This window comes from Lemur catta, chromosome 9 (assembly GCF_020740605.2).
Source record: "Lemur catta isolate mLemCat1 chromosome 9, mLemCat1.pri, whole genome shotgun sequence".
In the NCBI taxonomy this organism is placed as follows: Eukaryota; Metazoa; Chordata; class Mammalia; order Primates; family Lemuridae; genus Lemur; species Lemur catta.
The window spans coordinates 69,413,706-69,440,079 of NC_059136.1; the positions used below are offsets into that span (position 1 = coordinate 69,413,706).

The 26,374-nt window shown below is 37.9% G+C and overlaps 1 protein-coding gene across 1 annotated transcript in view; it reads right to left on the reverse strand.

The window, feature by feature from the left end:
- Nucleotides 1-25,944, reverse strand: part of ATP6V0D2 (ATPase H+ transporting V0 subunit d2) — a 44,901-nt gene extending 18,957 nt beyond the window's left edge. Inside the window, exons 1-2 of the mRNA XM_045561082.1 lie at nt 25,650-25,944; nt 14,943-15,114 (exon numbers count right to left, since the gene is read on the reverse strand). Coding sequence (XP_045417038.1) covers nt 14,943-15,114; nt 25,650-25,779 — 302 coding nt within the window. The 5' untranslated portion in view covers nt 25,780-25,944. The remainder of the gene's footprint in view (nt 1-14,942; nt 15,115-25,649) is intronic.
- Nucleotides 25,945-26,374: the final 430 nt, after the last annotated feature.

A 26,374-nucleotide genomic window follows, 5' to 3' on the forward strand; every position in this document is an offset into this window, starting at 1 on the left:
TTTTAGATTCACAGAAAAATTCAGAAGATCGTACAGAGAGTCTCCATATACCCCACACCCAGTTTCCTCTGTTACTAACAAATTAGTAAGGCACATTTGTTATCATTTATGAGTCAATATTGATATATTATTATTAAAGTCCGTAGTTTATTATTTCCTTTGCTCTTAAGGGGTAGGAAGGAGATTTTGCAAGGAAGAAAGAGAAAGAGTCAGAATGGTAAAAGAAACACAAAGAGTCATTGCAGAATAAATGGGACAAGGACATCAACAACTGTAAATGCCATGGTGAGTTAGTTAAGGGCTGAAGAAACATCCATTGAACTCAGCAACTAGAGTGCTTTTGGTGGCATGATGGGGAAGGAAATGAACTGAAATGGGCTGAATAAAGAAGTGAGAAAATACAGGAGTATTAATTACTCTTTTCAAGAAACTTTGCATCACCAGGTGAGGAGTAGACTATCACTGTCTTCACAGGATCACTGTGTAAATTAAATCAAATCATAACTATGTGTAAATCATAATGAAGTTGTCACAGTAGAAGGAGTCCAGGCTTTGAAACAGATAAACCTGATTCTAAGCCCAGCTCTGCCACTTAAAAACCAGTTTAACAAGAGTTCCATTTCCTCAGCTTTAAAATGGAAATATTATCAACCTAAGAGTCCATCAATGGATGAATGGACAAAGAAATTGTGGTACATATACACAACGGAACATTATATAGCCACAAAAAGAATGAAATCTTGCCATTTGCAATAACATTGGTGGAACTGGAGAATATTATGTTAAGTGAAATAAGCCAAGCACAGAAAGACAAATTTCACATGTTCTCACTCAAATGTGGGAGCTAAATATTAAAAACAATTGATCTTACGGAGACAGAGAATAGAATGATGGTTACCAGAGGCTAGGCCGGGTAGTGGGGAGCGAGGGATGAATAGAGGATGGTTAATGGGTATAAAAATATAGTTAGATGGAATGAACAATATTTGATAGGATGACAAAGTGACTATAATCAGCAATAAGTTAAGATATACTTGAACTAAAAAAGTATAATTGGAATGTTCCTAACACAAAGAAACTGAGAAACACAAAATGCCTGAGGTGATGGATAGCCCAATTACCCTGATTTGATTAATACACATGGTATGCCTGTAATCAAAGCATCACACATACCCTATATATATATACTACTATTATGTACTCATAATAACTAAAAATTAAAAATTAAAAAAATAAAGAAATAAAATGGAAATATTTATTCAACTTTGAATGGTTGGCATCAGGATTAGTAATACATCTGAAAGCACTAGAAGAGTTCCTTGCATAAGGATGGAGGACCATGCTCTCTTAAAAGAAGATATTTTCCTATAAACTGGATTTTGCTGAAATGGAAGCAGAAAATTGTAAACCACATAATCTCTAATGGAAAAAAATTGCAATGTTTGCACTCTTTTTAATTAAGCCTGAGCTTTTCTACATCTCTGTAGCTTTACATTTAGTTCTAGCTAAAAGAACCTTTTCTAAATTTACCTGTTGTTCTTAGACAATAAGAGGTTATCATGCCAGGTGTGGTGCGATGGCAAGAAGCTAAGAGGAACAGTCATTGGGAAGGCTGGAACCTCCACAAGACAATAAATCATGTTACTTTGAGTTATTAACTCCCAATGCTGGTTTATACCTATTTTATAAAGCCTATTATGATCTTGTTTTATATTTTGTAACTCGAGAGTTGTTTTTGTGTGCTCATTATTTTATATGTTGTTTCAAGATAGCTGAACTTCAAAAAGCTCAATGGTATCTCTTTGGGAATGCAATCTTTAATCTCAAAGCAATGCTTGCCAACTGGTTGTCACAAACGATAACAGCTTCTCTATATAAAAAGGCCTGAACCCCTTTGTCAGATGGAGGCACTTCAAGACTCAATCTATACTTCTTCCTTTGATCCTAATTGAATAGTAAGTAACATGGTGATTACAATAGATGCATTGTCCAGAAGCATCGTGACTAAGATTTCTACAGGTTCCTTTCTACCTGGGAGGCCAGATCAGCATCTATTCAGCTGCAACATGTAACCATGTGTTCTCAAGGGCAACAATTTTGTTTTAGGTGACCAGAACTATGTGATACGTTGGCTAGGTCACATTTGTACATATGGAATACACAGGGATAGAGACATAGAATGCATTTTTAGGGGTCATTGTTCATGAAAAGGATTGGGATGTGTGTGTGAAATATATTTGGTGCACTTTTTATAAATTATTTCATTCCTCAATGAATCACCTTAATGAAAGCTGGTGATCCACTTTTAACAAGCCTGACGTTACTTATTGTGACATGGACAACAAGGGCCATGTTGCAAGTATTTTCCAATGTATTAATTTTCAAATGAAAGTTTTCCTTGGTTACATTGGTAAACATCTCTGTTATGCCCTGGATTTGTTCAATCCAACAGTAACCACATATGCTCATGTGAGGATAGCCCTACCATTTTGCCTGATTTGCTAAATAGTCTGCTGAGATTTAGAATATCCTCATAAACATTCTTCTCTCTCTTGAAATTTGACGTTTTTGGAGACATTTCTTACTTCTCTGGAGCTTCCCTTTTTCAAATAGAGGAAGTGAGAATTAGAATAACTTGAAAAAACAATTTTGCTGTCACATTCATTTTTCCTTCTAGCAAAATAAAATACTGAAAAATTAGTCAGAAGTCAGCATTGCCTATAATAGCATATTTTGGAACAAGAGTGCTGATCGCTGTGCATTTCCCAAGCCCTTGGTAGCTCTGGAATTTTAAGAAAACTCTTTAGTATTTAAGATTCTGTACAATCTTGTTCTAACCTAACTGTTTGGATTAAGAATTCCTCAAACTTTTCTTGAGTAAACCCACAGCTAAAAAAAAAAAAAGAAAAAAAAAAGAATTCTCAAACTTATTTGTCCTTTTCTATATTAATGTCTTTCTTCCTACCCCTCTCTAGATGTAAGACATTTTCCCTTCCCCACCAGTTGCTAAAAGTTGAAATCCTTCTCATCCTTGAAAGCCATATTCAAATAATACCACATTTTTCCTTAAGCTTTTAAAATGTCTCCATCTAGAAGTGATATCTTTTTTTCTTTCTAAATTTTTGTTATATTTATCCTGATGTGAAATTTCCTTTAAAAAAAAAAAATTTTTTTTTTCTAAAAGACAGTGTCTAGCTCTGTCACCCAGGCTGGAGTGCAGTGGCCCAATGATAGCTCACAGTAACTTTCAATTCCTGGGCTTAAGCAATCCTTCTGCCTCAGTCTCCAGAGTAGCTGGGACTACAGGTGTGCACCACCATGGCTGGCTTATTTTTTTTTTAAATTTTTTGTAAAGATGGGGTCTCACTTTGTTGCCCAGGCTGGTCTCAGACTCCTGGGCTGAAATGATCCTCCTACCTCGGCCTCCCAGAGTACCGGGATTACCAGCATGAGCCAACACATCTGGCAAAATTAATTTTCAGTATACATTGGCAGTGACAGTGATGAACAACTATTTATTGTATATTTAGTATGACATAAGACCTGGATTCCAGTACTAATTCTGCCACATTCAACTGTGTGCTCTTGAGTAAGTCATTTTACATGTTCATTTCAAATATAGTTATTTGAAAATAATTCATACCCATCTTTATCAATTATAATATATCCTTAAAGACAGAACCATCTTGAATACATTTTTCCATGGCCTCCAAGAGGCCTAAATCCTACACTTTGCACAGAATAGAGATACACTGATCATTTTTCAACTGATAGGTAAGTTTTTCCTCTCTGTTCACATGAGTATGTTAACTCATTGGGTAAATAGAAGGAAGTAACTGGCTTCCAGGTACCTTACATTAGTTCCCTTTCTAGAAGGCATAGCTGCCTATTTCTTGCTTTTTTTTTAAAGAATAATTTTTCCTCCAGGAGAGTTATAATAATAGTAGAGAGATTGTTCCAGTGTTGCCCCTTCTCTAGCCATGCATGTGAATATTCTGGTAACCCACGGAAAAATACCAATAGAGTGATTCTTCTTGCCAGTGAGATGGGTTACACACGCTGTGAGTGTTTATCATAGCCTTCTCTCCACATGGTCAAGAACAGTGGTGAGTCGATCTCATCTTTATTATGTTCAAAACACCAGGCAAACAGATTTTGAAGAGTCTTATTTTTTCTGACAAAGAAAGGAAAAAAAAAAAAAACACTGCTGAGAGGATAGGAGAGAAACAAGACTTTCAAACATTGTTGGAGTATTAGAGAGCAATCTGCTAATATCTATCAAAATCTAAAACCTACATTCCTCTGACAAAGCAATTTTATTTCTGGGAATCCATCCTAAAGAATCTGGAACAAGAAAGCAAAGGTACATGTTCAATGACCTCTGTTGCTATATTATTTGAAATAGCAAAGAAATGAAACAACCTAGATGGACAAGAGGTGAACAGTTAAATAAATTATGGTACACCCAACACAATGGGATACAATGTATTCATTAAATAAGATATATCTGTATGTACTTATGTGAAAAATTCATACTAGATTACATTAAAAAAGACAAATAGTAGACAATACATATAATATGATCTCACTGTTCTAAAACAAACAATAAGACCAACTATGTATATTTATATTTGTGCTTACATATAAACATATGCACATATATGAAGCATTTTTCACATAGAAAAATTTGGAAAGATATGAATCATATTTATGAGTGGTTATCTCTGAGCTCTGGGACATGTGTACTAAATTACAGTCTTGTTTACTGTTTTCTAAAAATCCAATAATATTAATGCCACCCTATACGGTTGTTGTGAGAATTAAATGAGTTTAATACGTGTGAAGTGATTATAGAAGTATTGGCTTGTAGTGAGCACATTTAAGTTTTAATAAAAAACTCTTTTTTAAACACACAGGTGCTTCTTTTCAATTGAAAAAATAAACAAGATACAATTAAATAAAACTAGGGCAACGAATATCATCAGTACCAGGGTGGATTTCAGCGTCCACCTTGAAATTATGAGACAGCCTCAAATCCTTTTTAAACTATACAATCTTTGGGGAAGGAGTACTATTTGGAAAACAGGCTACTGGGCTCAATGCCTCCCCCTGGTGGTCAATTGATGCCTAGCCAGAAAGTTGCCGGAGCGCAAAGGAAAGAACATGGGTACCTTGGTCCTCATTTGTATCTCACTCAGAGAAGAACTGTTGTAGCAAAGGCATCCTGAGCTCTTTCACATCCCTTACCTAACATCCTCAAACCTCAACCACTAATTTTGCTGACGTCACATGGCATCGGCAACCCGACAGCGGTACTGCATCCACGTACAAACACAGCCCAAGTCTTAGCTTGGGCATCACCTCCTTCATGCGACCTTTTCTCATTCTCACAGGTGAACATTATACTCAAATACACAAGTACAGTTGGCTACATTCTTCGAGCATGTGTATGTATGTGTGGATATATTTACATTTCGTATAAATATACATTTTTTTCAATCAGCCAGTTTCAGGGGTGTGTGATCTATGCAGTCACACAGGGTCCCACGCTTGGTTCAAGTCTCTGTGGTGGTTCTCTTGAAGTCATTGAATATTCCTTAACAAGGAGCCCTGTATTTTTATTTGCACCATGCCTCACAAAATACGTAGCTGGTTTTGTTTTTAAATTAAATTCACAGCTCTATATTGTGTATAGTTACCGTTTCTCTATTACAGATGAGAAAACCAAGACTTTGCGTTACTAAGGGACTTTTTCCAAGGTCCCACAGCTGGTATATTACAGACCCAGGTCAGAGTCTACTTCTTGGTTATGTGAGTTTCTCACCTGCATCAGAGTCATTTGGAAAACCTTTAAAAGAGCAGATTCATAGACCACATCCCAGGACTTACTAAATCAGAGTTTTTAGAAGCATAGCCTTGGAATCTGTATCTTAGGCAACTCTTCCACTGGTTAGAGAGCAAAGTCAATTCATTTCTAATCTTAGAGTCTAGCAAAAACCTTCACTCACAGTAGTCACTTAATAAACGTTATGCCGATTAAATGACTATCACTCAGTTACAGATAGACCAAGTATTACTTTTGCAGAATAGCACTAGTGGTTTTTTAATTCACAAAGTCCTTGAGAGTCTTAAACACTGAAGGCCTTATCAGCAAGTACAGTTGAGACATGTTTGCCCTGCACTGCTCTCCCACTGAATCTCTGAGTATAAAACCTTTAAGACGGTGCAATGTTTAAGACTGCAGAAGAACTTGTATGGCCAGAGACTCAGAATCACAAATGCATAGTGGTGTCAAAAAAGTCAATCTCTTATTAGTTGGAATGTGAATGTTGAAATCAGAATTTAACACATTCAATACCAGGCAGAGTTTGAGGTAAGGGAGACACAGAACTCCACACATCTTAAATGTCCATAACCAGATGGAAGGCTATATAATCATTCCAAAATACGTTAGAAAATTTTTTCACATGGGGAAAATGCTGATAGGAGATATAGAAAAATTAAGATTGAAAATTCAACTGACAGTGATTTTAGTTCTTTAAAAACGTATAGAAAGATTATAGAAATATGTCAAATGATGGTGAGATTAGGGTGATTTCTTTTCCTCCCTCCCTCCCTCCCTCCCTCCCTTCCTTCCTTCCTACCTATTTCTTTCTTTTTTCTTTGACAAAGTCTCACTCTGTCACACAGGCTGGAGTGCAGTGGAGCGATCATAGCTCACTGCAACCTCGAACTCCTGGGTTCAGGTGATCCTCCTGCCTCAGCCTCCCAAGTAGCTGGGACTACAGGCATGTGCCACCACACCTGGCTAGTTTTTAAAAATGTTTTGTAGAGATAGGGTCTTGCTGTGTTGCCCAGGCTGGTCTCAAATTCATGGCCTCAAGCCATCCTCCTACCTTGGCCTCCAAAAATGCTGGGATCAGTAGGTGTGAGCGGCCAGGCATGGTGGCTCACGCCTGTAATCCTAGCACTTTGGGAGGCCAAAGTGGGAGGATCGCTTGAGCTCAGGCGTTTCAGACCAGCCTGAGCAAGAGTGAGACCCTATCTCTAGTAAAAATAGAAAAAAATTAGCCGGGTGTAGTGGTGCATACCTGTAGTCCCAGCAACTCAGGGAGGCTGAGGAAGGAGGATCCCCTGAGCCCAGGAGTTTGAGGTTGCAGTGAGCTAGGCTGACACCACAGCATGCTAGCCCGGGTGACAGAGCGAGGATCAAGAGTCTGCCTCAAAAAAAAAAAAAAAAAAAAAAAATGGCGTGAGCCACCACACCTGGTTTGATGTATTTATTTCTACAATGTTTTCTAATTTACAATGGGCTTCCTATTCTTTTTTAATAGAAATAAAAATAAAATCCTTTATCTTAGTTGCAAATTCTCTCTTCCCTTAACTTAGAATTCCCAGGAATCGTTGCCTGCTCTCTCTTACTTGTCATAAAACAAGATACTAAATTCTATAAGTCTACCTCCCAAATGTATCTAACCACTGTCTGCTCCTTCCTATCTCTATTGTTGGTAGCTCCAGTCTGAACTTTTAAAATAGCTTCCTCCATGGTTTCTCCACTTTGAGTCCCATCCTTTCAATGCATCTTTTGTAATAGCAACAGACTCATCTCCCTAAAATATACATCAGATCGGTCTATTCACTTTGCAAGGCAGAGGCATTAAAAGGTAAAAGCAAACAAATAAACAAAAAAGAAAAAATAATAGCACTTTGGAATGCTATTTGGAGTGACCTGACAACACATCTTAGGTTGTCTGCTTACTACCTACAAGGACTTGGGCACTTTATTTTTAAGTCTCAGGAAATAAGCATAATAATAGCAATTGCCAATTATTGAACAAGCACTATATACACAATAGTCCTAAGAAGAGGTTCTCTCCCATTGGCTGGATGAGAAATTAATGCTTAGAGGTTAAACTGCCTTTGGCCACACAGCCAGAGGGGCAGAAGTGTTCAACCTCTCCATCACACTGCCAGCCCCTGGGAAAATCTCCTCGCCTTACACTTGCAGCACATGAGAAGCGTGCCAGTGGTAGCGCCCTTTCTGAAAGCCTTCCTTTATTGAATTTTACTTAGACTTAGGGTCAAAGCCCTTAACCTGACCAACTTTACTCTCTCTCCCCAGTCCTTGTTCCTCCTGCTATTGTATGTATTCCAGCGCCATCTGAGATGACTTGTCATCTCCAAGCACAAAACCCTTTCAGGCTTCACTTATCCCTTCAACCTGTGCCCATTTTAACTACTGGCTCACATTCTACTTTCTCTGCAAAATCTTTTAAAGTCAGAATTAGTTGTTCCAATCCTCTAGGCTCCTCTCATTGAATGTTCAAGCCTCTATTATAACTGTTAATTCTGTCTTATTTTTTCATTGTTTGTGGACACATCTGCTTGCTTCATTAAAAGGTAAGCTCTTAGCAAACTAGAGTTATGTTATTCATTTTTTGATTATCAGGTGGTAGAGTGATCAACCCATCTGGTTTGCTGAGGACTTGTCTGGTTTCAACACTAAATTCCTCTATCCTGAGAAACCTTTCAAGACAAACTAAGGTGTACAGCATCTTAATGTACAGCACAGTGCAAAGCCTGTAGATGGTTTATGATGTATCATTGGGGTAGTCAAAAACTTTGACTAGCCATCATGAATGAATCTAAAAACTTCTTCACTGTGTGGTCCTTAACCTCAGATTCTCAGTAATCTTAGTTTAAAGATTACTGTGCAAGTACTGAAGATTATATTTCCTTGGTCATCCTGTATTCAGAAATTTTATAGCCCCTGAGGTGGGATTCTTTGAATGTTTGAGAGATTATTTAAAAAGATGACAAATTTTGAAAGAGATAAGAAGTTGAAATGCTGCTAGAAAATGTTGGGTAGAAATAAAGAAAAAATAAAACAACCCAGGCCTATATTAGACAGTCTCTTTTAGTCTCTTCATTAAAATGCTATTAGATCCATTCCTTTGTTTCACACAACTGTGTATAATTATAGTGTACAAAACCTCCAGATCTTTCTGCTATTAAGTATTTAAAAATATCCATTCCAGACTTTCAAAACAAGTTTCACATGTACAGTAATTATATCACATAAAATGTGCAATGCTCAAGATTGTATTTATTACACCAACTTAAACTTAGACTGCCTTTATTAGGGTTGATTCACTCATTTTGATAATGTTACCCTGGGCATTTCCTAATAGGACAAGAAGTAATTCTATCTGATGGAAGTTAATGGGTGCTTGATAGACACTTGACTTTGGAAAATATTCTGGAAGAGACATAAAAAAGATGGATTCAAAACTGTGGGGCACCTTTCCCATTTGTACACCTTTTGTTATTATAATAAATCTCTAAGCTCTGCAGAGGGCAGCTGGATGCTGCCAGGGCTGACAAGTCACACACTACTACGGAACAAAGCATGGACTGAGAGTCAGAAGACCTAGGATTTGGTGCAGTTGAGCTATCTGGTCTCTGACAGGGAGATAATGCTATCTGTGTAGAGAACTGTTGAGAGAAACTCATGAAAGTATTTGTGACAGTGACTTCCAAGTGATAAAGTCGAGACCATGATGAGACATTTTCAATCAGAGGTGCACATCAGAATAACCTACATGCCTTTCAAAATACAGTTGGGCCCCCCTCCAAGGTCAGTTAGATTAGAATCTCCTCCCAGAGTAGGGGTTAGGAATATGCATATTTTTTGAAGACCGACAGATATTTCTGATTTACTTGCATTGTTGTAAACTATCAGGGCAATGGCAAGATTACTAGCTTTCTAGACTGATGGACCTGGAATGGAGTCTCTTTCAAATCTCTTACTTTTTTATACTTTGAAAAATTCATTAATTTATTAACCTTCAGTTTCTCTAATTTAAAAATGGAGATATAAATACTCGTTTTGCAGGGTTCTTGTGTAGAGATACAGGTAAAACATCTATGTCGGAGTAAATATCTTCAGGGATCTGGTAAGTAGCCTAAATATATGAAGCTTGTAAGACAATAAGGGGTGCTGGAGACTGTGGCTGATTGAAGAATGCAAGTCCTGGCAAAATGTGTTTTTTTGAAGTTTGAGGTTTTTAAAAACTGAGCTGGCCTCACAAAACGTATCTGCAGGTGTGACATTCAGTTTTTACTCCTAACATATTGGTTAATAAATAACCAATTTTCAAGTGCTATATAAAATATAAAATGTTGAGTTCTCAGAAAATATTTTTCTGGCTCTGTGTAAGGTGTTGATAAATACAGGATTGTATATTGATTCAACAAATATTCAATGCCCATTATGTACTAGGAAGTTCAGACAGAGATACTAAAAGAACTAGCTCAAAGAGTGTACAGCAAATAGGGAGAATAGATAAATTAAAATGTGTCCTTTAGTAACAATACTAATGCTACCAAAACTACCTTTCCAAATCCAATTTTGCATTGACATTCTGCCCAGGGCTTTGTGACTATCTGTATTCCTGTATATAATTTTTAAACATTGCTAATAGCTAAAGATATTTGGAATTTTAAGCAGTATATTTTGTCATGGTAGTTTGTTGTGAAATAGGGATGCTTTCTTAATTAATGTTACGGCTCCTTCCAGCTCTAAGATCCTATGATTAGGAAAATCGGTGGGATCATCACATAAGAGAAACCATTGACCAAATGACTCCCAGTCATTCTTAGAACTAGAGGATGTTCCAGTGTATTTTGGGCAAATTTCCCTTATGTGAGATTTGTTTCCCAACCTTCACGTACAAAATCTGCCAGCTTTCTGACTCAGTTAAAATTGGGCTGCCCTCTGTCATCACCATGGTCAGATGTTCTGAACTCAACTAAAATCTGAGCAAAATAATTTTATAAAGTCTTCTGCTCACATTTATCTCAAATCATGACTCCTTCACTTGTTAGATCTGTGACTTGGGCAAATTATTGCATTTAAGGTTCAGTTTCCTCATCCCTAGGATGGTGATGACAGGAATTGAGTAAGACATGTTGGGAGGATTAAATGAGATAATGTTTGTAAAGCACTCAGCTTTACAAGCTTTACAAGCTGAGAGTCCCTGGCATACAGTAATATTCTGTAAGTGTTGTGTAGTATTTTGATTATCATTTCTACTTCCACACAGAGCCATTTTGTCCTTCAGCTCAGGTATGTTTAATGTCTCCATAATTATCCATGTCAGGCATTTTTTCAGGAGACATCACTGCCTGCAAAGCCTCTCTTCTGTGCAGCCATTGAGGATTAGACATGAACTTGGATACAGCTCAGTCCAAAGCCCAAGCACTTTCTGACTCACCTTAACCATTATGGGGAGGGGGAAAGAATTCATCGAACAAACCTGGCTTCTTCTTTCATCTCTTTTACATTTTAAGTTTCTTCTTAAGATTTTTATTTTCAAGGAAAAATACCTATACAGTAAAACAAACACACATACTTGAAAAATACTCTGATGTGATAAAGCCCAACTTCTTAGCCTGGCATTGAACACTTTCCATAATCTGGCTGCAGTTTGCTTCTCCAGCCTCCCTTTTCCATTTCTCTCCGTCCCTTTCAGCACATCCCACTGGAGCCAAAATGACCTGTTACTCACGCATGTGGTACCCTTCCCATCCACAGTCTTCAGCCCCAGATGCTGAGCCTTCTTCCGCATCATCAAATTCTACCCCATTTCCAGGCTCAGCAACCATGTCAGCCTTTCTGGGAAGACTTTCCAGATGCCCTGGAGTGAGTAAGATTCAAGTTCATGTCCAACCTTTATCCCTGCTTAACTGCATATTTGGTACATTTGTGAATACTGAGAAAATGTCAGCATCTGTGTGTTGCCTATAAATAAAATGGACAGAACAATCCTAACCCACAGTGCTGATAGGACTGTTTATGGCAAGCAAGGAACATTGGCACTAACCACATGCCTCAGGTATATCAACAATTCCTTTCTTCAACTATGGTCATTCCTCTTACTTGTTTATTTACAGACATGGTGCAGGAACAACTGGAGAGCTATTAGGAAAAATAACTTGAGCTAGATCTCTGGCCTCATTCTTTGCACCAAAATAAATTTTAAGATGGACCAAAGTCTTAAATGTAAAAAATAAAACAACATCAATAGCAACAAATGAATGGGAGAAAAGACAAGTGAATTTATTTATGAATTTGGAGTAGAGAAGGTCTTTCTAAGCAGGGTACAATAAAATAACTGGGAGCCAATAAATGAAAGCACTGATGATTGTAGCTAATTAAAAACATTCAATGTTTATGATGAAATCTTGCTATGTTAAAAAATGTTCAATTTTTCTACAAAAAGAAACAAAACCAAAAACACTATAGAAATTAAATTATATTAAACCAAGAAAATAGTTTTGCAACATATGCTATGAAGGGCTAACTTTCTTATTCTACAAAGAGCCTTTACAAATCAGTTAAAATTGCTGAAAACTCCAATAAAAAATAGGTAATTTGATCAAGTAGCAAATACACAAAAATAATAAAAATGAAATAATCAATTTTGCTCATAAAGGGATATAAATTGAAGCAAAGAGATACTATTTTTTAGCTTATTGGACCAGCAAAAATTAAAAAGAGAATATCCAATGTTGCCAATGGTGTAAGGACACACACCCTTTCATGATCTGTTCTGGGGGTGCAAATTGGTGCTACCTCTGTTGACAAAAACTTAGCAATATTTACCAAAATAAAAAATGTACATTCCTTTGACTCACCACTTCCACTGCTAAAAATTGAGTTTAGAAATTCAAGACCTGCATACAAATAAGCTAATTGCAAAATTTCTTGTAATGGAAAAAAATAAAAATAATTTCGTTATTTGTCTATAGATGACTGATAAATGGAGTCATGACATACAAAACACACAATCTATGCAGTTTTCTGAAAGGAATGGTGTTTACAAGGATATTTCTGAGAAATATTAAGTGGGGAAAAAGTACAGAAGGAATATGATTCCACTTGTATAAATATGAAATGTGGGGGTGGAGAGAGTGTGTATCACTAGGCACACATAAGCATAAATATGTTTCTAGAAAAACACCTAAGAAACTGAGAAGTAGTTACTTTTGGGAGAGGAACTGGGTGGGAAAGAAGGAGATATGTAGAATAGAGGAATATTTTTATTTTATGCTTTTCCAAACTCTTGGAAGATTATAATCATGTCCCTTAATCGCTTTTCTTTTTTTCTTAAAGATATTCCTTCAGTAAAGTTGATCCTCAAACGGCATGATGTGAGACAAAATCCCAAACAGAAGGGGCTTCCTTTACTTCTGGTCTTGCCCACTATCAATAATAGAAAGTTTACAGGATTTTTGCCTGTGCCAATGGCCTGAGAATGCAGTTCTGTTTCCAAGGAGTGTTTTCTGGTTGCCTTATTTATTTATTTTGTATGTCATCCTTTATTTATTGCTTTTGCAAAGTCTTCAGGCATTTTTAATCATAATTCAAAATTAAGCTATTGTACTTTGAATCCAGCTTGAGAAATGCTGTACTCAAATAGCAAGTCTTACCTTCCTCATACATTTTTTAAATTTATTATTTATTTATTTATTTTTATTTCAGGATATTATGGGGTTACCAACATTTTGGTTACATGTTATGACTTTGCCACACCCAACTGGTTGCCATATTTAGATTCCAAGAAATATCAGCTGCAGTGTGAGAAATCTTGCTGACTGGCATATTACTTTCCCCTCAATGTAAAGTCATGTGTAGCAGCTGGAGTCCATCTAGCTTTGTTCAGCTCAGCAGATACATTAGGAAGTTCTTAGTTTCATTCTCTTGTTCCCTGCTCAAGGGCAGAACCATTGTTATTTGTATAATGGAAGAATGGATGATTTAGAAATCGAAGGATGGAAGAAGGAATAGAAGGCTCAAGAGAGTATCTTTCTGGTCAGATAAGCTGATTCTTTTCACTCCCTGGTCCTTGTGGCAGCATCATCATTTTACAGGTCACCAAACAGACTGAAACTGCGCTTTCAGAAGGCGCTTCTGCCACCTACTTTGTCCAGCCTTTCCCTTATCCTTTTGGAACCTGCCTCTAAAAATTCTAAGTCATCTCCCAAAGCCCTGCTTTCCCACATCCCAATGCACAGTTTCTTTTATTCACACATTTCTCTAATTTTCTATCTTTAGGGCTGAGCACAGAATTTGACAAGAAGTCCTGTTCTTTTGTTCCCTTTTTGACTAATTTTTGGCTTATACAACCCAGCATTTTCTTCATTGTTAGCTTCTTTCCACAAATATATTGAGTGCCTGGGTGCCAGGCCCCAGTCTAGGACTTGGACCTAGTCTTCGTAACTTTGCACTATGCATCTAAATTTTATCTACATAGCACACAGCTCGTCTATTGGACCTTTGCTTCCAGTTTTTCAGTTAGGAGAACTGGAGAGGCACAAATCTAGTTCAAATGGCCCATTTGAGCACTAAATGCGATTTATTAATTGGTATAATAAAAATACAATTTATTATTACGTAGGATTTGAAACATTTTTTAGAATGAGGAGCTCATGCTTTGCAAGATTAGAACCATTGGTGATGGATAAAAATAAAACACATACCTACGACTTTAACAGGTGCTACTTATACTGTTATTGAATCAGAGAGGTAGATGTAACCTTAAGAATAATTTGTGATATTGCAACCCCACCTTCACAAGTGATCTTCAGTACTAATACCTCAAGCATCAGCACCACATATTATTTTTAAAGTGAAAACTGAAAATCTTGCTTTAGATGGAGGCCACTATTGCCTACATAATCATGTTTATAAATAAATAAAATCCATTTTCTAATGTGAAAATGTGGCTCTCTGGGCTTATTTGTCCCTAAAAGTTGAATGTATTGAACCTTACAAACAATGGAAAAGGTTTTAAATATCACTTTGGCCTGATATCCCACCTGTAACTGTTAGGGGTCATTTGCACAAGCATCTTGGGGCTTAATAGGTCGTCACTTACATCATGTAGGTGAAAAATGTGCTGAGGGGCTCCAGGGAGTTATTCCGGAAATAGTCGAATTCTCTGCATAATCTTTTTCTCATCTCGGTGTCAATTTTGGAAACAGTAAGAGGGTTTGTTTGATTGGCCAAGAAGTTGCCATAATCAGTGGTCTGGAGATGAATTTTCAGATCTGAAATAAAATGAAACCCCAAACCAGGTTAAATTTTGAGCATGCATGAATAGCTTTTTCAACATTAACTGAATTTATAGTAACTTTATGGTACAAACATGATTTATTAGACTTTAACATAAAGTCTATGTAGGATTTAGACTTCAGTGTTGATTTCTAAAGCAATGAAAAATTCAGTGTGAATATGGATATTTCAGCACACCACAAAATTTTTGATTACTTAAGAAATCTGGTATTATTTAACAAGGTTCAAATAATAATAATATTAATAACAAACACTAGTCCAGAGATGGCAAATAGGTTTTACCCAAAACAGTTTTAGTTATTTGGATACAGCTGTTTGGGAAACCATTGAGAAGGATACTAAGGCTCTATCCCAACTTGATGGAAGAAGAAATTTATTAGTAACAACTACCCATAGTATGGGGGTAGAATGGGCAGCCATCACTGCTATATTGCAACACCTTTTATTACAGATGAAGAAATTGAAGCTCGGTGGGGCCGAACAATGGAGTTATGTAACAGTTGAGCTTGTACTAGGAGATGAGTCTCCTTACTCTTAAAATACAACATCATTTCCACCAGACCATGCCATGCATCCTTTAAATGTCAATGGTTTTGGTTGCCAGACAATTGGGTTGAATTGAGTTCCAGCTTCATCTGTTGTCACTTCCTCCTGAGCAAACTATGTGTTTTCTAGTACCCATACTTCTGTTAATGCTGCCCCAACCCCATTCTCTAGAATTTCTCCCCCAACCCATTTTCAGATTTGCTCATTATAATGTATCTTTCAAGGTCAAGTTATAACATTAAAATAGTAGTTACAAGTGATTGAGTGCTAATTATGTGCCAGATATTTACTAAGCTTGTATCATCTCATTTAATACTCATGGCAATCCTGTGAGGTAGGAATGATTTTTATGTCCCTGTACAGATAATAACATCAAAGCTCAGAGACATTAATAACTTGCTCAAGATCATATAGATAAACTGTGATTCAAAGCCAGGTTTATATGACTTCGAAGTTACTTAAAACCTTATTTTATTGCCAGCCAGTTCAGTTCTGTAAAGCCTTAATTCTCTCAGGCAGAATTATTCAATCTCACTCATTTGAATTTCAAAGTGCTTTGATAATACCTCTGGCATGACACGAATTACAAGATACCATACCGTCTTAAGTATGTTAACCCAAAAAGGAAGTTACACTATCTATGTATAAATACATCATCCAAACATTTATTAAGCATCTAGAATGTGCTGTCACCTACAGGAGACCCAAAGATAGACTACACATATTATATTCCTCATCCTTAAGAAACTCACAATATGGTGGGGGAGGAAGCAACCGCAAACAGATGATTCAAGCAGTGTGCTAAGATGAGGTCCTGATTTGTGGGAACACAGAAAATGAGACCCAGATCCATAGGGATGGGAGCAAGAAGTGTAGGGAAGTTTCTTGAAGGAGATTAAGCCAGAGATGAGCCTTAAAGTGCTATGTGAGAGTGGAGGAGGAGGAAGAGTGCAGGGAGGTGCTCCATGAATCAGCGCAGGGATGGTGTGTGCAGGAAGTTCAAAGCAGTTCAGTGCTGCTGAAGCATTAAGTGGGAGAGAAGGAAATTAAAAATAGAGCTACCATATGATCCAGCAATCCCACTACTGGGTATGTATCTAAAGGAAATGAAATTGGTATATTAAAGAGGTATCTGCACGCCCATGTGTATTGCAACATTATTCACAGTAGCCAAGAGATGAAATCAACCTAAATGTCCATCAATGGATGAACAAAGAAAATGTGGTATAAATACACAACGGAACAGTATTCATCCTTTATAAAGAAGAAAATCCTGTCATTTGTGCCAACATGAATAACCCTGTCATTTGTGACAACACAGATGAGCCTGGAGGACATAATGTTAAGTGAAAGAAGCCAGGCTGAAAGACAAATGAGAGTAGATTTTGTGTTCTCACCACAAAAAAATAAGTATGTAAGGTAATACACATGTTAATTCAGTTGGTCGAGCCATTCCACAATACCCTACAGGTCCCACCTGGCAGGCTTCCAAATTAACCCTCCTGGGGAAGGTCTTAGGATTCATGGCTTCCATCTTGTCCCTGAGTAGAGAATCGTACAGTGTGACCCTCAAACTGTTGATGTATTAATTAATATATAACTTACTGACACTTTAAACTACACTGATTTGTTTCTGAATCAGAAAATTTTTGCTGATTTGTTTCTGAATCATGAAGTTGTACTGCTTGTCTTGTCTTGCAGGTAGAACATTTTAGCCTCTGTGCCATCATCTGTAGCCAATGACTGTAACTTTTCCCATAAAAGCTTTCCAACTTGAAATAGACTCTGGAAGACACCCAACATTGTGGTCCATCCTCACATTTGGCTGCCAATAAACAATTATCCAATTATTTCTGCCTCAACAGACTTAGTTTCAGACGACACTACAATGTGTACATGTTTTAAAGCATCATGTTGTATATGATAAATATATACAATTTTTATTTAGCAATTTAAAAAAAAGGTGGTAGATCAGCTAGGTGCAGTGGCTCACGCCTGTAATCCTAGCACTCTGGGAGGCCGAGGCGGGAGGATCACTTGATGTCAGGAGCTCCATACCAGCCTGAACAAGAACGAGACTTCATCTCTACCAAAAATAGAAAAAATTAGCCAGGTGTGGTGGCAAGTGCCTGTAGTTCCAGCGGCTTGGGAGGCTGAGGCAGGAGGAGCACTTGAACCCAGGAGTTTGAGGTTGCTGTGAGCTAGGCTGACCCCACAGCACTCTAGCCTGGGCAACAGAGTGAGACACTGACTAAAAAAAAAAAGAAAAACAAAGGGTAGAAAAGAAGTAAGAATGGAAGCCAAGGAAGTAAGCAGGGTTGTCCCAAGGAGGGTTTGGTATGACATCTTTATCCCATAGGCCATTGTGGTCTATGAATTGATTACTCTGATAGCTGGGGGCAGGGTGGATCTACAATTAGGCACAATGTGGTTCTTGAGTGGCCTAGATTCAGGGTGCAGGCATTCTTCCTCAATGTCTGGAGTAGATTTTGCAGCAGAAATGCTCTTTATCTGACTGCAGAATTTATTTGCTCAATTACTTATTTAATTAACTTAAAACAATTCTACGTTGTTGCCATGCCTTGTTTGGCTTTTATTTTGGCAGTGCAGATTTTTATGCAATTTGACAGTTTGCATTCTCAGCACCAAGGAATATTTGCCAACACAAGTGACACAAATGGTATTTCTTTAAAAACCAGGATATTTTGCTCATGTGACATATGTTTCTTTTAAGCTTAAATAACTTTCAAACCTTTCAGCTGCCAGGGAGATTCTGAAATTAAATGTCTCCAGTATTTCATACCCTGTAGGAATCTTACAATACTATAGTTGGTGGAGAGGCCAATGGAATAGAACAAACTCTATTTCCCTAGCACCAAAATCATCCAAGAAACACTTGCATTCAGATGCTAAGAAAATCTTAGGATCTGAAATGTTTTCTCTGAGATGATGATAGACTGCTGTAACTATAGTGCTCATGGTTTCATAATTTTCAAAATGGGTTCACTTAATTTTTTTCCTGCATTTCCTTAAATGCTTATCTTATCTAAATAGGTATATAATAGGACTTCATGGTCAAATAAATTTCCAATAAATAGGCTTCTTACCATAGGAACTGAAAGCCTCTAGTACATTAATTTAAATGATTTCTTTGAAAAGAGTATGGTACAGAACCTCCCAAGCCACTAAAAAAACAATAGGCTGCCCACAGAGCACACTTGGGAAAATTACATTACTTTTTTATCCAACGAGGTAGTGGTGTTTTTTCTTTTTTATTAAAATGAGGAAATTGAATGTTTCCTAAACTGTGGGATCACTACGGACTAAATCAATTTAATAGGTCCCACATAGCAATAAAATAAAAGGAATAGATTATGCTATTTTAACAAACGAGAGTATATCACAGAGTAGTGTAAATGTGTGCCTGCATGTGTGTTCAGATTCATAATGTAAAAATGTGTGCTCTGTGGGTTGTAGTCAGTGGGTAAAGGGAATTATCAGAGACCACTTGGCTAGTGAATCAGTCAGGACAAGGAACTGAGACTTCATGGTTGTCTTCTATTAATTTGTTGGGAGATCATTTTTAGAAAATTCTTTTTTTCTATGCAGCTTCCTGTTTGGGCCTCTCTGTAAAAGTGAATGTCCAGACCTTTCATACTCCATGTAGTTTATGTAAAGGAAGAGCCTTCAGAGGTACCTGTCCAGGGTGCTACCCAAGCAGCCCCCTGAAGTCTTTCCCCACACTCTGCTGGGGCTGAACTTAGGGAGGTTATCTGACTTTGCTGAACCCAGTTTCCTCATCTACAAAATGAATGTAGAGTCTATGTTTGCAGGTTGTGAGGATTAAACAAGATAATGCAGGTAGGTGAAGAAAAGCCTAGGAAAGCCTCTACCAAAATATAAATTAACCAGAATTTTCCCAACCAACATATTGGAATCTACCATAAGGTCTTATGATTATTCAGATTTCCAATAAATACACATGTGTCTACAAAACCAGACACTTCTTTCTCTATTTTTGCTAATTAATTTCTATTCTTACAAAGTTGAAACCTCAAAGTCCTCTTTGGCGCTTAATTACTCCAAATCATCTCTATTTCTTCCCGGATTTCCACTCTCTACTTCCGACTTAGAATGATCATCTAACACTCTAATTACTGCAGCGATCTCTAAACCAATTTTCCCAGGCTCATTTCTCCTCACCGGCTCCCTGCCTCAAGTTTAATCTTCCCTTGGAATTGTTTGATCCTGGAATGCTTCTACAAGTAGCTTGGAGCCACGGACAAGTTTTAGGCAGATGAAAAACAACTTTCATAAGACCTGTAGAGTGTTTTACTGCAGACAGAACGGTTTTGATACACGTAATATTTTAACCTTAACAATAATCCCCATTTCATAGATGAAGAAACTGAGGCTCAGAGAAGTAACTTGTTCCTGTTTTGCACGCTGGCAAGTATTTGACTAAAGACTCAGACATGATTCTTGTCTTCATTCAATGTCACCTTCAATGTCTTGAAACTTCATAACCAAACCTTCAAAACCCTTCAGATTTTTTCCCAATGTAAATTCCAGCCTTATCTCTAGTTATTCTAGTATTGCAGCCAAACTGGTTGACTCCTCATCCGTATGCTTTTATTTTTTCCCTTCTGTAATTCATCAGTTTTCCCTGCCTGCCTAGAATATCTTGTCATCTCCACCTTTCTCCACCCAAAACACTGTCTTATTGGCCTTTTCTCAACCTATTATCATTCAGGATTTGGTTCATTTTCAAGCATATAATCATTTTTGTACTTTGAATTTATATTTATTTTTACTTGTTTATGATATCCTTTCAACTAGATAATTAAGTAGTGAATAATGTCTTATTCTTTTTAATGTTCTTCACAAGTACCTAATACAATTTTCGTCACATAGATCAGTCTCACATATTAGGTTTAATCTGTGACTGAACTCTGGGAGCAATATACCAGTGGGCACATAGCACTTCACTCTGTAGCTCAGTGGATGTAACCGGGGTGGAAACTCCTCATGTTGATTCTTATTTACCAGCATAAATATTTTCAAATCTGGTGCTCTCTGAAGGAGAATGTAATCAACTACATAAATAGAGTCAGATACCAAATGTCATTAACTAAGGATGAAATGGGAAGAACTATTTCAGGCATTCCAAAGTCTAGCAGAAGAGGGAAAACTAGTTCTTGTTATATATACACTGCAGTTCAGGGGCATATTCCAGGAATACTTAAGGCTTACAGTTTACAAAACATCCTCAGATATTTTTGATCCTGGGAGTTAGGCCAGTAGCAGATAAGAAAGCGCCGAGCTAAAGGTTAATCAGCTTGTTTAACGTCCCAGAGCCAGGATGTAGAAGAGCCCGGAAGTGAACCCACACATGCAGACATTGCTAATGTGATTTTTCAGATTCGTACTACGTGCAAAACACAGTCTTACTTAGGCTTGGGGAGGTAGGACAGGGAAAAGTTTAAGGTGTAATTCCTGCCCTTAAGGAGCTAAGGCAGACAGGTTGATAGGAAATAGATCCATTTATTCATTTATCAGTTAAGCCCGTAACTGTGTGTTAGTCTCTGGAGCTAGAAAGACAAGGGAGACAAATTTTCTGCCCCGGGGTGACACATCTTTGCAAATGTCATGGATGCTCCACAGGATTAGGTCCACTACAAGGTACAATAGAGCACAAAGCGTGTCCCACCACAGATACAGCAGGAAAGGGTTTACAGAGGAAGTGGCTTGAATGGAGATGTGGAAGGGGAAGGGGCATCTCCAGGCCAACCGGATGGGGTGGAGAACAGAATTTGGGATTGAAGGAAAGGCTTTAGAAAAGGCAGAAAGGTTCTGAGGGAATGCTCACAAGGTAGAGATCAGCCTCTTTAAGCTGAGTGACATTTATCTTGCCTGATGGAAGCCACTGATGTGTTTTTGGATGAGAAAGTGACAGTATTGGATATGCATTTTTAATACAAGTCAGAAAAAGTAGGTGCTATAATTAGAGGTACAAATAATGTCTAAGGGAACACAGAAAAAGGTATTTGAAATAAGAGTCTGCCTCTTATATGTTATTTTAAAATTTAAAAATAGGTAATAGGTATATATAGAGAGAAACAGTGCAAGTCACTATACTTGTCACCCACCCACCTGCCACCCCCTGCCACTCATTCCTAGCCCCAGGAAACTACTATTTTTAGTCTCTTTTGGACCCTTTCAGAGTTTATTTTTTATCTAGAAAATCATATAGAAAATATATTTTTAAGATTTATCCCCCCTTTTATTAAAGAGTACTATGCCACACGTGGTTCTTCCTCCTGCTTTTCTCACTTAACATATCTTGGTGATCATTCCGTATCTATCCTTAGAGTGCTTCCTCGTGCTTTTTCTCCTGCTTTTTTTTTTTTATAGCTGCAGAATATTCCATATTCCATTAAGTGAATGTTTTGTAATGTATTTAAGTAGTTCCCCGCAGAGGGATGTTTGATTTGCTTCCATCTTTTGCTATTCCAAACTGTGCTACGTGGAGAGCTTGTGCAGCTGCTGTCTCACTGTGTGCAAGTCTGTCTGTGGGCCCTGGAATTCCTGGGCCAAGTGTACATGCGTTTGGAATTTTGGTAGGTACTGCCCAATTGCCCTCACTGTGGGTTTATTTCGAGTATTTTTCTTCTCCAGAGTGGGAGCCCTTTTAGGACAGGGACTCTGTCTTATTAACTTTACTTTCTTGGCCCTACCTAGAAAGTGCTTAATGTATGGTATTGAATTCATTCCTACATGAAGGCATAGTTGGAGAAGGAGCAAAGCTCAAGTCCCTTGAAAGGGACATAATTGTCAGTGATATATAATCGGCTTTCTTCATTCCCTTCCAAAAAAATTGTGTCAAAGAGGACAAAGTAAAAACTCAAGCCAGAGTGCTTACATACACCCTAAGAGCCAGGGACACCGTCATCATATGCTTTAGAAAAGACCATTTATTACTAAACTTCAAGTATTAATTTCACCATCTTGTCTTTTCAGATGGTGAAATTAATATTTGAAGTCTTATTTGTAATTTCAGGAGTCTTCTTTGTAATCTTAAAAAAATTCTCATGAAAACAGCAGTGATGATTTTTTTAAAGGATATTTTATGCTTCTTTAAAGTTATTATTTTGGGTCAAAGTCACTTTGAAAGCCCTTAAAGTTTCTTTATGGATGTAGCCTTAAAGCAATACCAGTGACAAAGCAATGAGAACTTTCTTCTTTTGTACCTAGGAAAGACTGGGTCACAGTGGGTCCTAGTGACTGGATCAGGTCACAGTTAGTCAGGGGCAGGCCTTGGAATAGCTGAGTACTTCTTACCATACTTGCCCAATTAGGCACACAATTAAGCACAGTTATGAATATTAAGACTCTTCAAAGCTTTTCTGGACAATCTTTATTTTCTTTCTTCTAAACTTACCCAAAACCTTATGTGTTCCTTGTAAGTTGACTTAAAACAATTTGTTGATATCAGAACACTTTCCTTTGAAAGACTAGGGGACTTTAAAAGAATAAAAGCAATTCAATCTTTGTCAGGTTAGCTTTTCTTTTACAGAAAGTACCTGCTTCAACATGTAGTATTGTAACGACACTGTTCTTTATCCATTATTTATAAGGTGCATATTTTGTGAAAAATTAAACAGAAATCTTTAAGTCCTTAACTTCTGCCCCAAGAAATGTCTTTGATTTCTTCTCAACTCTGAATCTAGCTCAGAAGTTAGCTGAGTCTCTCTAAGTATAGTCGCAGATACAACATTTGCTTTGCTCTTTGCAAGCTATTTATTTCTCTGTAACCTATAAAATAATCAGGTGGAGCAGTCCGTATTATTGTCTATATCAAAATGGAGCTGACATCAATTCAACACAGACCTATTCATGTATTCATGTATTTATACTTAGGAGGCAGTGGCATATTTTTGTGGAAAAAGGGACATAGGTAGCTCTATCCTCTGTCACCAACAGCCTGTTAGGTTGATGACAGCTGTTCTAAGCCTCAGTGTCCTCAACTGTTAACTGAAGACATGATACTTTTGTTTAGATTTATCTTCTCCACAGCCTTGATAACCTAAGCATGCTTTCATGACTCCTACTTGGTATTTCTGGGAGTCTCCAAACAGTAGATTGGCACACAGATTCAAACATAGTTGTGAAACGAATAGTTGGAGGAAAAAAAAAAAAAACTGCTGGGAAGAGAGAAGGGTAGAAACCATGAGATACAATGACACATAAAGCAATGGTGCACATGACGAGGGTTCTTAACCAGGGTGCAGGAGTGGCTTTGGGCGGTCCATGAGCCTCTGCCATTGTATGAAGAATTCTGTATGTATGCGCTTACGTGTATTTCCTAAGTAGCTTCATTCTTGAAGTCTTTCAGAAGGTCTGAAACCTTCCTTCACTCCCAAATTGAAAATGAAGATACCAGCTGGGCATGGTGGTACACGCCAATAATCCTAGCACTTTGGGAGGCCGAGGTGGGAGGATTGCTGGAGTTCAGGAGTTGGAGACCAGCCTGAGTGAGAGTGAGACCCCCGTCTCTACTAAAAATAGAAAAATTAGCCAGGTATCGTGGCACACACCTGTAGTGCCACCTACTTCGTAGGCTGAGGCAGGATTCCTTGAGCCCAGGAGTGTGAGGTTGCTGTGAGTTATGATGACACTGCACTCTACCCAGGGTGACAGAATGAGACTGTCTCCAAAAAAAAAAGAAAAAGAAAAAGAAAAGAAAAGAAACGAAAGAAAGAAAATGAAGATACTAATTTCAGCCAAGTGCATGTTTAGGAGGTAGATCTATTAACCTCATCCCTTCCTTCTCCTTTCTCTACCCCTCCCTCAACAGAACTTTTTGGCCAAAAGGGTCCTTGGCAGCAATTTTAAACCCTTGATGTGGTTTTTATCTTTTTTACCTTTTTATTCTCTAGTACTTATTATATCGCTTTAGATATGGCCTCCTATGATTTCTCTCTGCATTCTTTTGTGAGCTGGCTAAACCATCTCATTGGTATCATGGCGATATTTTACGTGTTGCATGCATTTAAATTTGCATTCCTTAGCTCATTTAAAAGCTGGTCTAAAAATTAAACAGAATTCATTCAAATGGCTTCTCTCAGAAGCACTTAGTCGGTTCTGCATTCTTTAATTTTTTCTACCTCAATTTACTCACTTTTTCCATACTTGATGAACATTCTCCAGTCACCAAACACCTAATTTAATATGCTGAAGTGATTTAGGACAGAGATTATATTGTAATTATTTGTAGCCAACAGAGTTACTTATCACCTGAAAGATTCTAGCTGTTTCCAATGCTAATGGAGGAACAGGATCTATCTCAACTCGGCAGTTTTGCCTCAACTCCAGCTTCAATGGGTCAGAACCATAAACAAGTGGCCTTGGGACTCTTTAGCCCTGTTGGAGGAGCCTGCAAAGTCACCTTCACAAGGTTTTTTAGTTTATTTGTGCCTGCTAATACTTTTCCTAGGAGGCTTTATTCTTAGCACTTTCTTGCTTTTTCTAGAATAATCTGAAAGTGCTAAAGCACCTTAATCTGAAAGTTTTAAAGCACAGATGTTTATGTTTCAAAACAAGCAAGTGTAGCTGATTTTAATCATAAAAATACTATTACAGATGTGGAATATTTGATAAGGTTTTTTAAAAATTGTGGTTTGAAGATAATTTCCACTTGCTGAGTGCATATCTCATTTATTTCTTCCTGCGACTCAGCAAATCAGGCATCACCATCACATTTTCCAAATGAGGACGCTGGGGCTCAGAGCCTTGGAGCCCCAGGTCACCTGCCTAGGCTTGGCAGAGGTCAAAGCCAGGACTTTTGAATCCAGGGCTGGCCCCACCACAGTCATGTCTCTTGATTATGGTTTCTTCTCCCAGCTTCTGGAGAGAGACATTATTTCCCTTTTTCCTTTTAAAGGGTGAGAAGAGCTGCACTTACCTTCGAGGGTCTCGCACTGGGCCAGGTTGATGTAGTCCTGCTGGGTCAGGAGGCTGGCTTTGCATCCTCGGACCAGGCCCTCCAGGTAGCCATGGTCCACGTTGAAGTACAGCTCTGAGCACTCAAGCATGGGGGAGGCGATTGCAGCCAATTCAGGCTGAAACGGCTCTGTAGTCCTGTCACCCCTGAAGACTTGCACTGGTGTGGGAAAGGTGAGTAGTTACCAGGCGGCAAAAGCAATCTATCAGCTGATAGTCAGGGTTTTTGTGACTAGTTTCCTCCGGTTTCAGCGGCTTTCAACACAGCCTGCTCAGCCCTGTTTTTATAGCAACAGTGAATCAGCCAGATGACCCAAGTAAACCCAGGGAACAAACCACTGTTGGGGAAAAGGAGATAAGAGAGTCAGTGGAGGCTCAACTCTTACCCTCCCATACGCTGGCCTGGTCCCACCTTTGCTATTGGGAGGCTTCAAACTCCTGAATGTTTTGTAAACACTCTGACCCCCACCTGAGCTTTCAGTTGTTAATTATACCTCTCCTAAATTCCTTGAGGACTATTGTATGAACAAAGAGAAGGTCTTTTCCTTTTAATAAAAAAATTTAACTTATATCAATAAATCAAATGTGATCAGGCAGTTTGAAGAATTATGAGAAGCTAATTCTGCAACACAATGCGTTTGTAAAGCAAATGGTTAGAAATGGGCTGGGAGCAATGAGAAGTGGCTC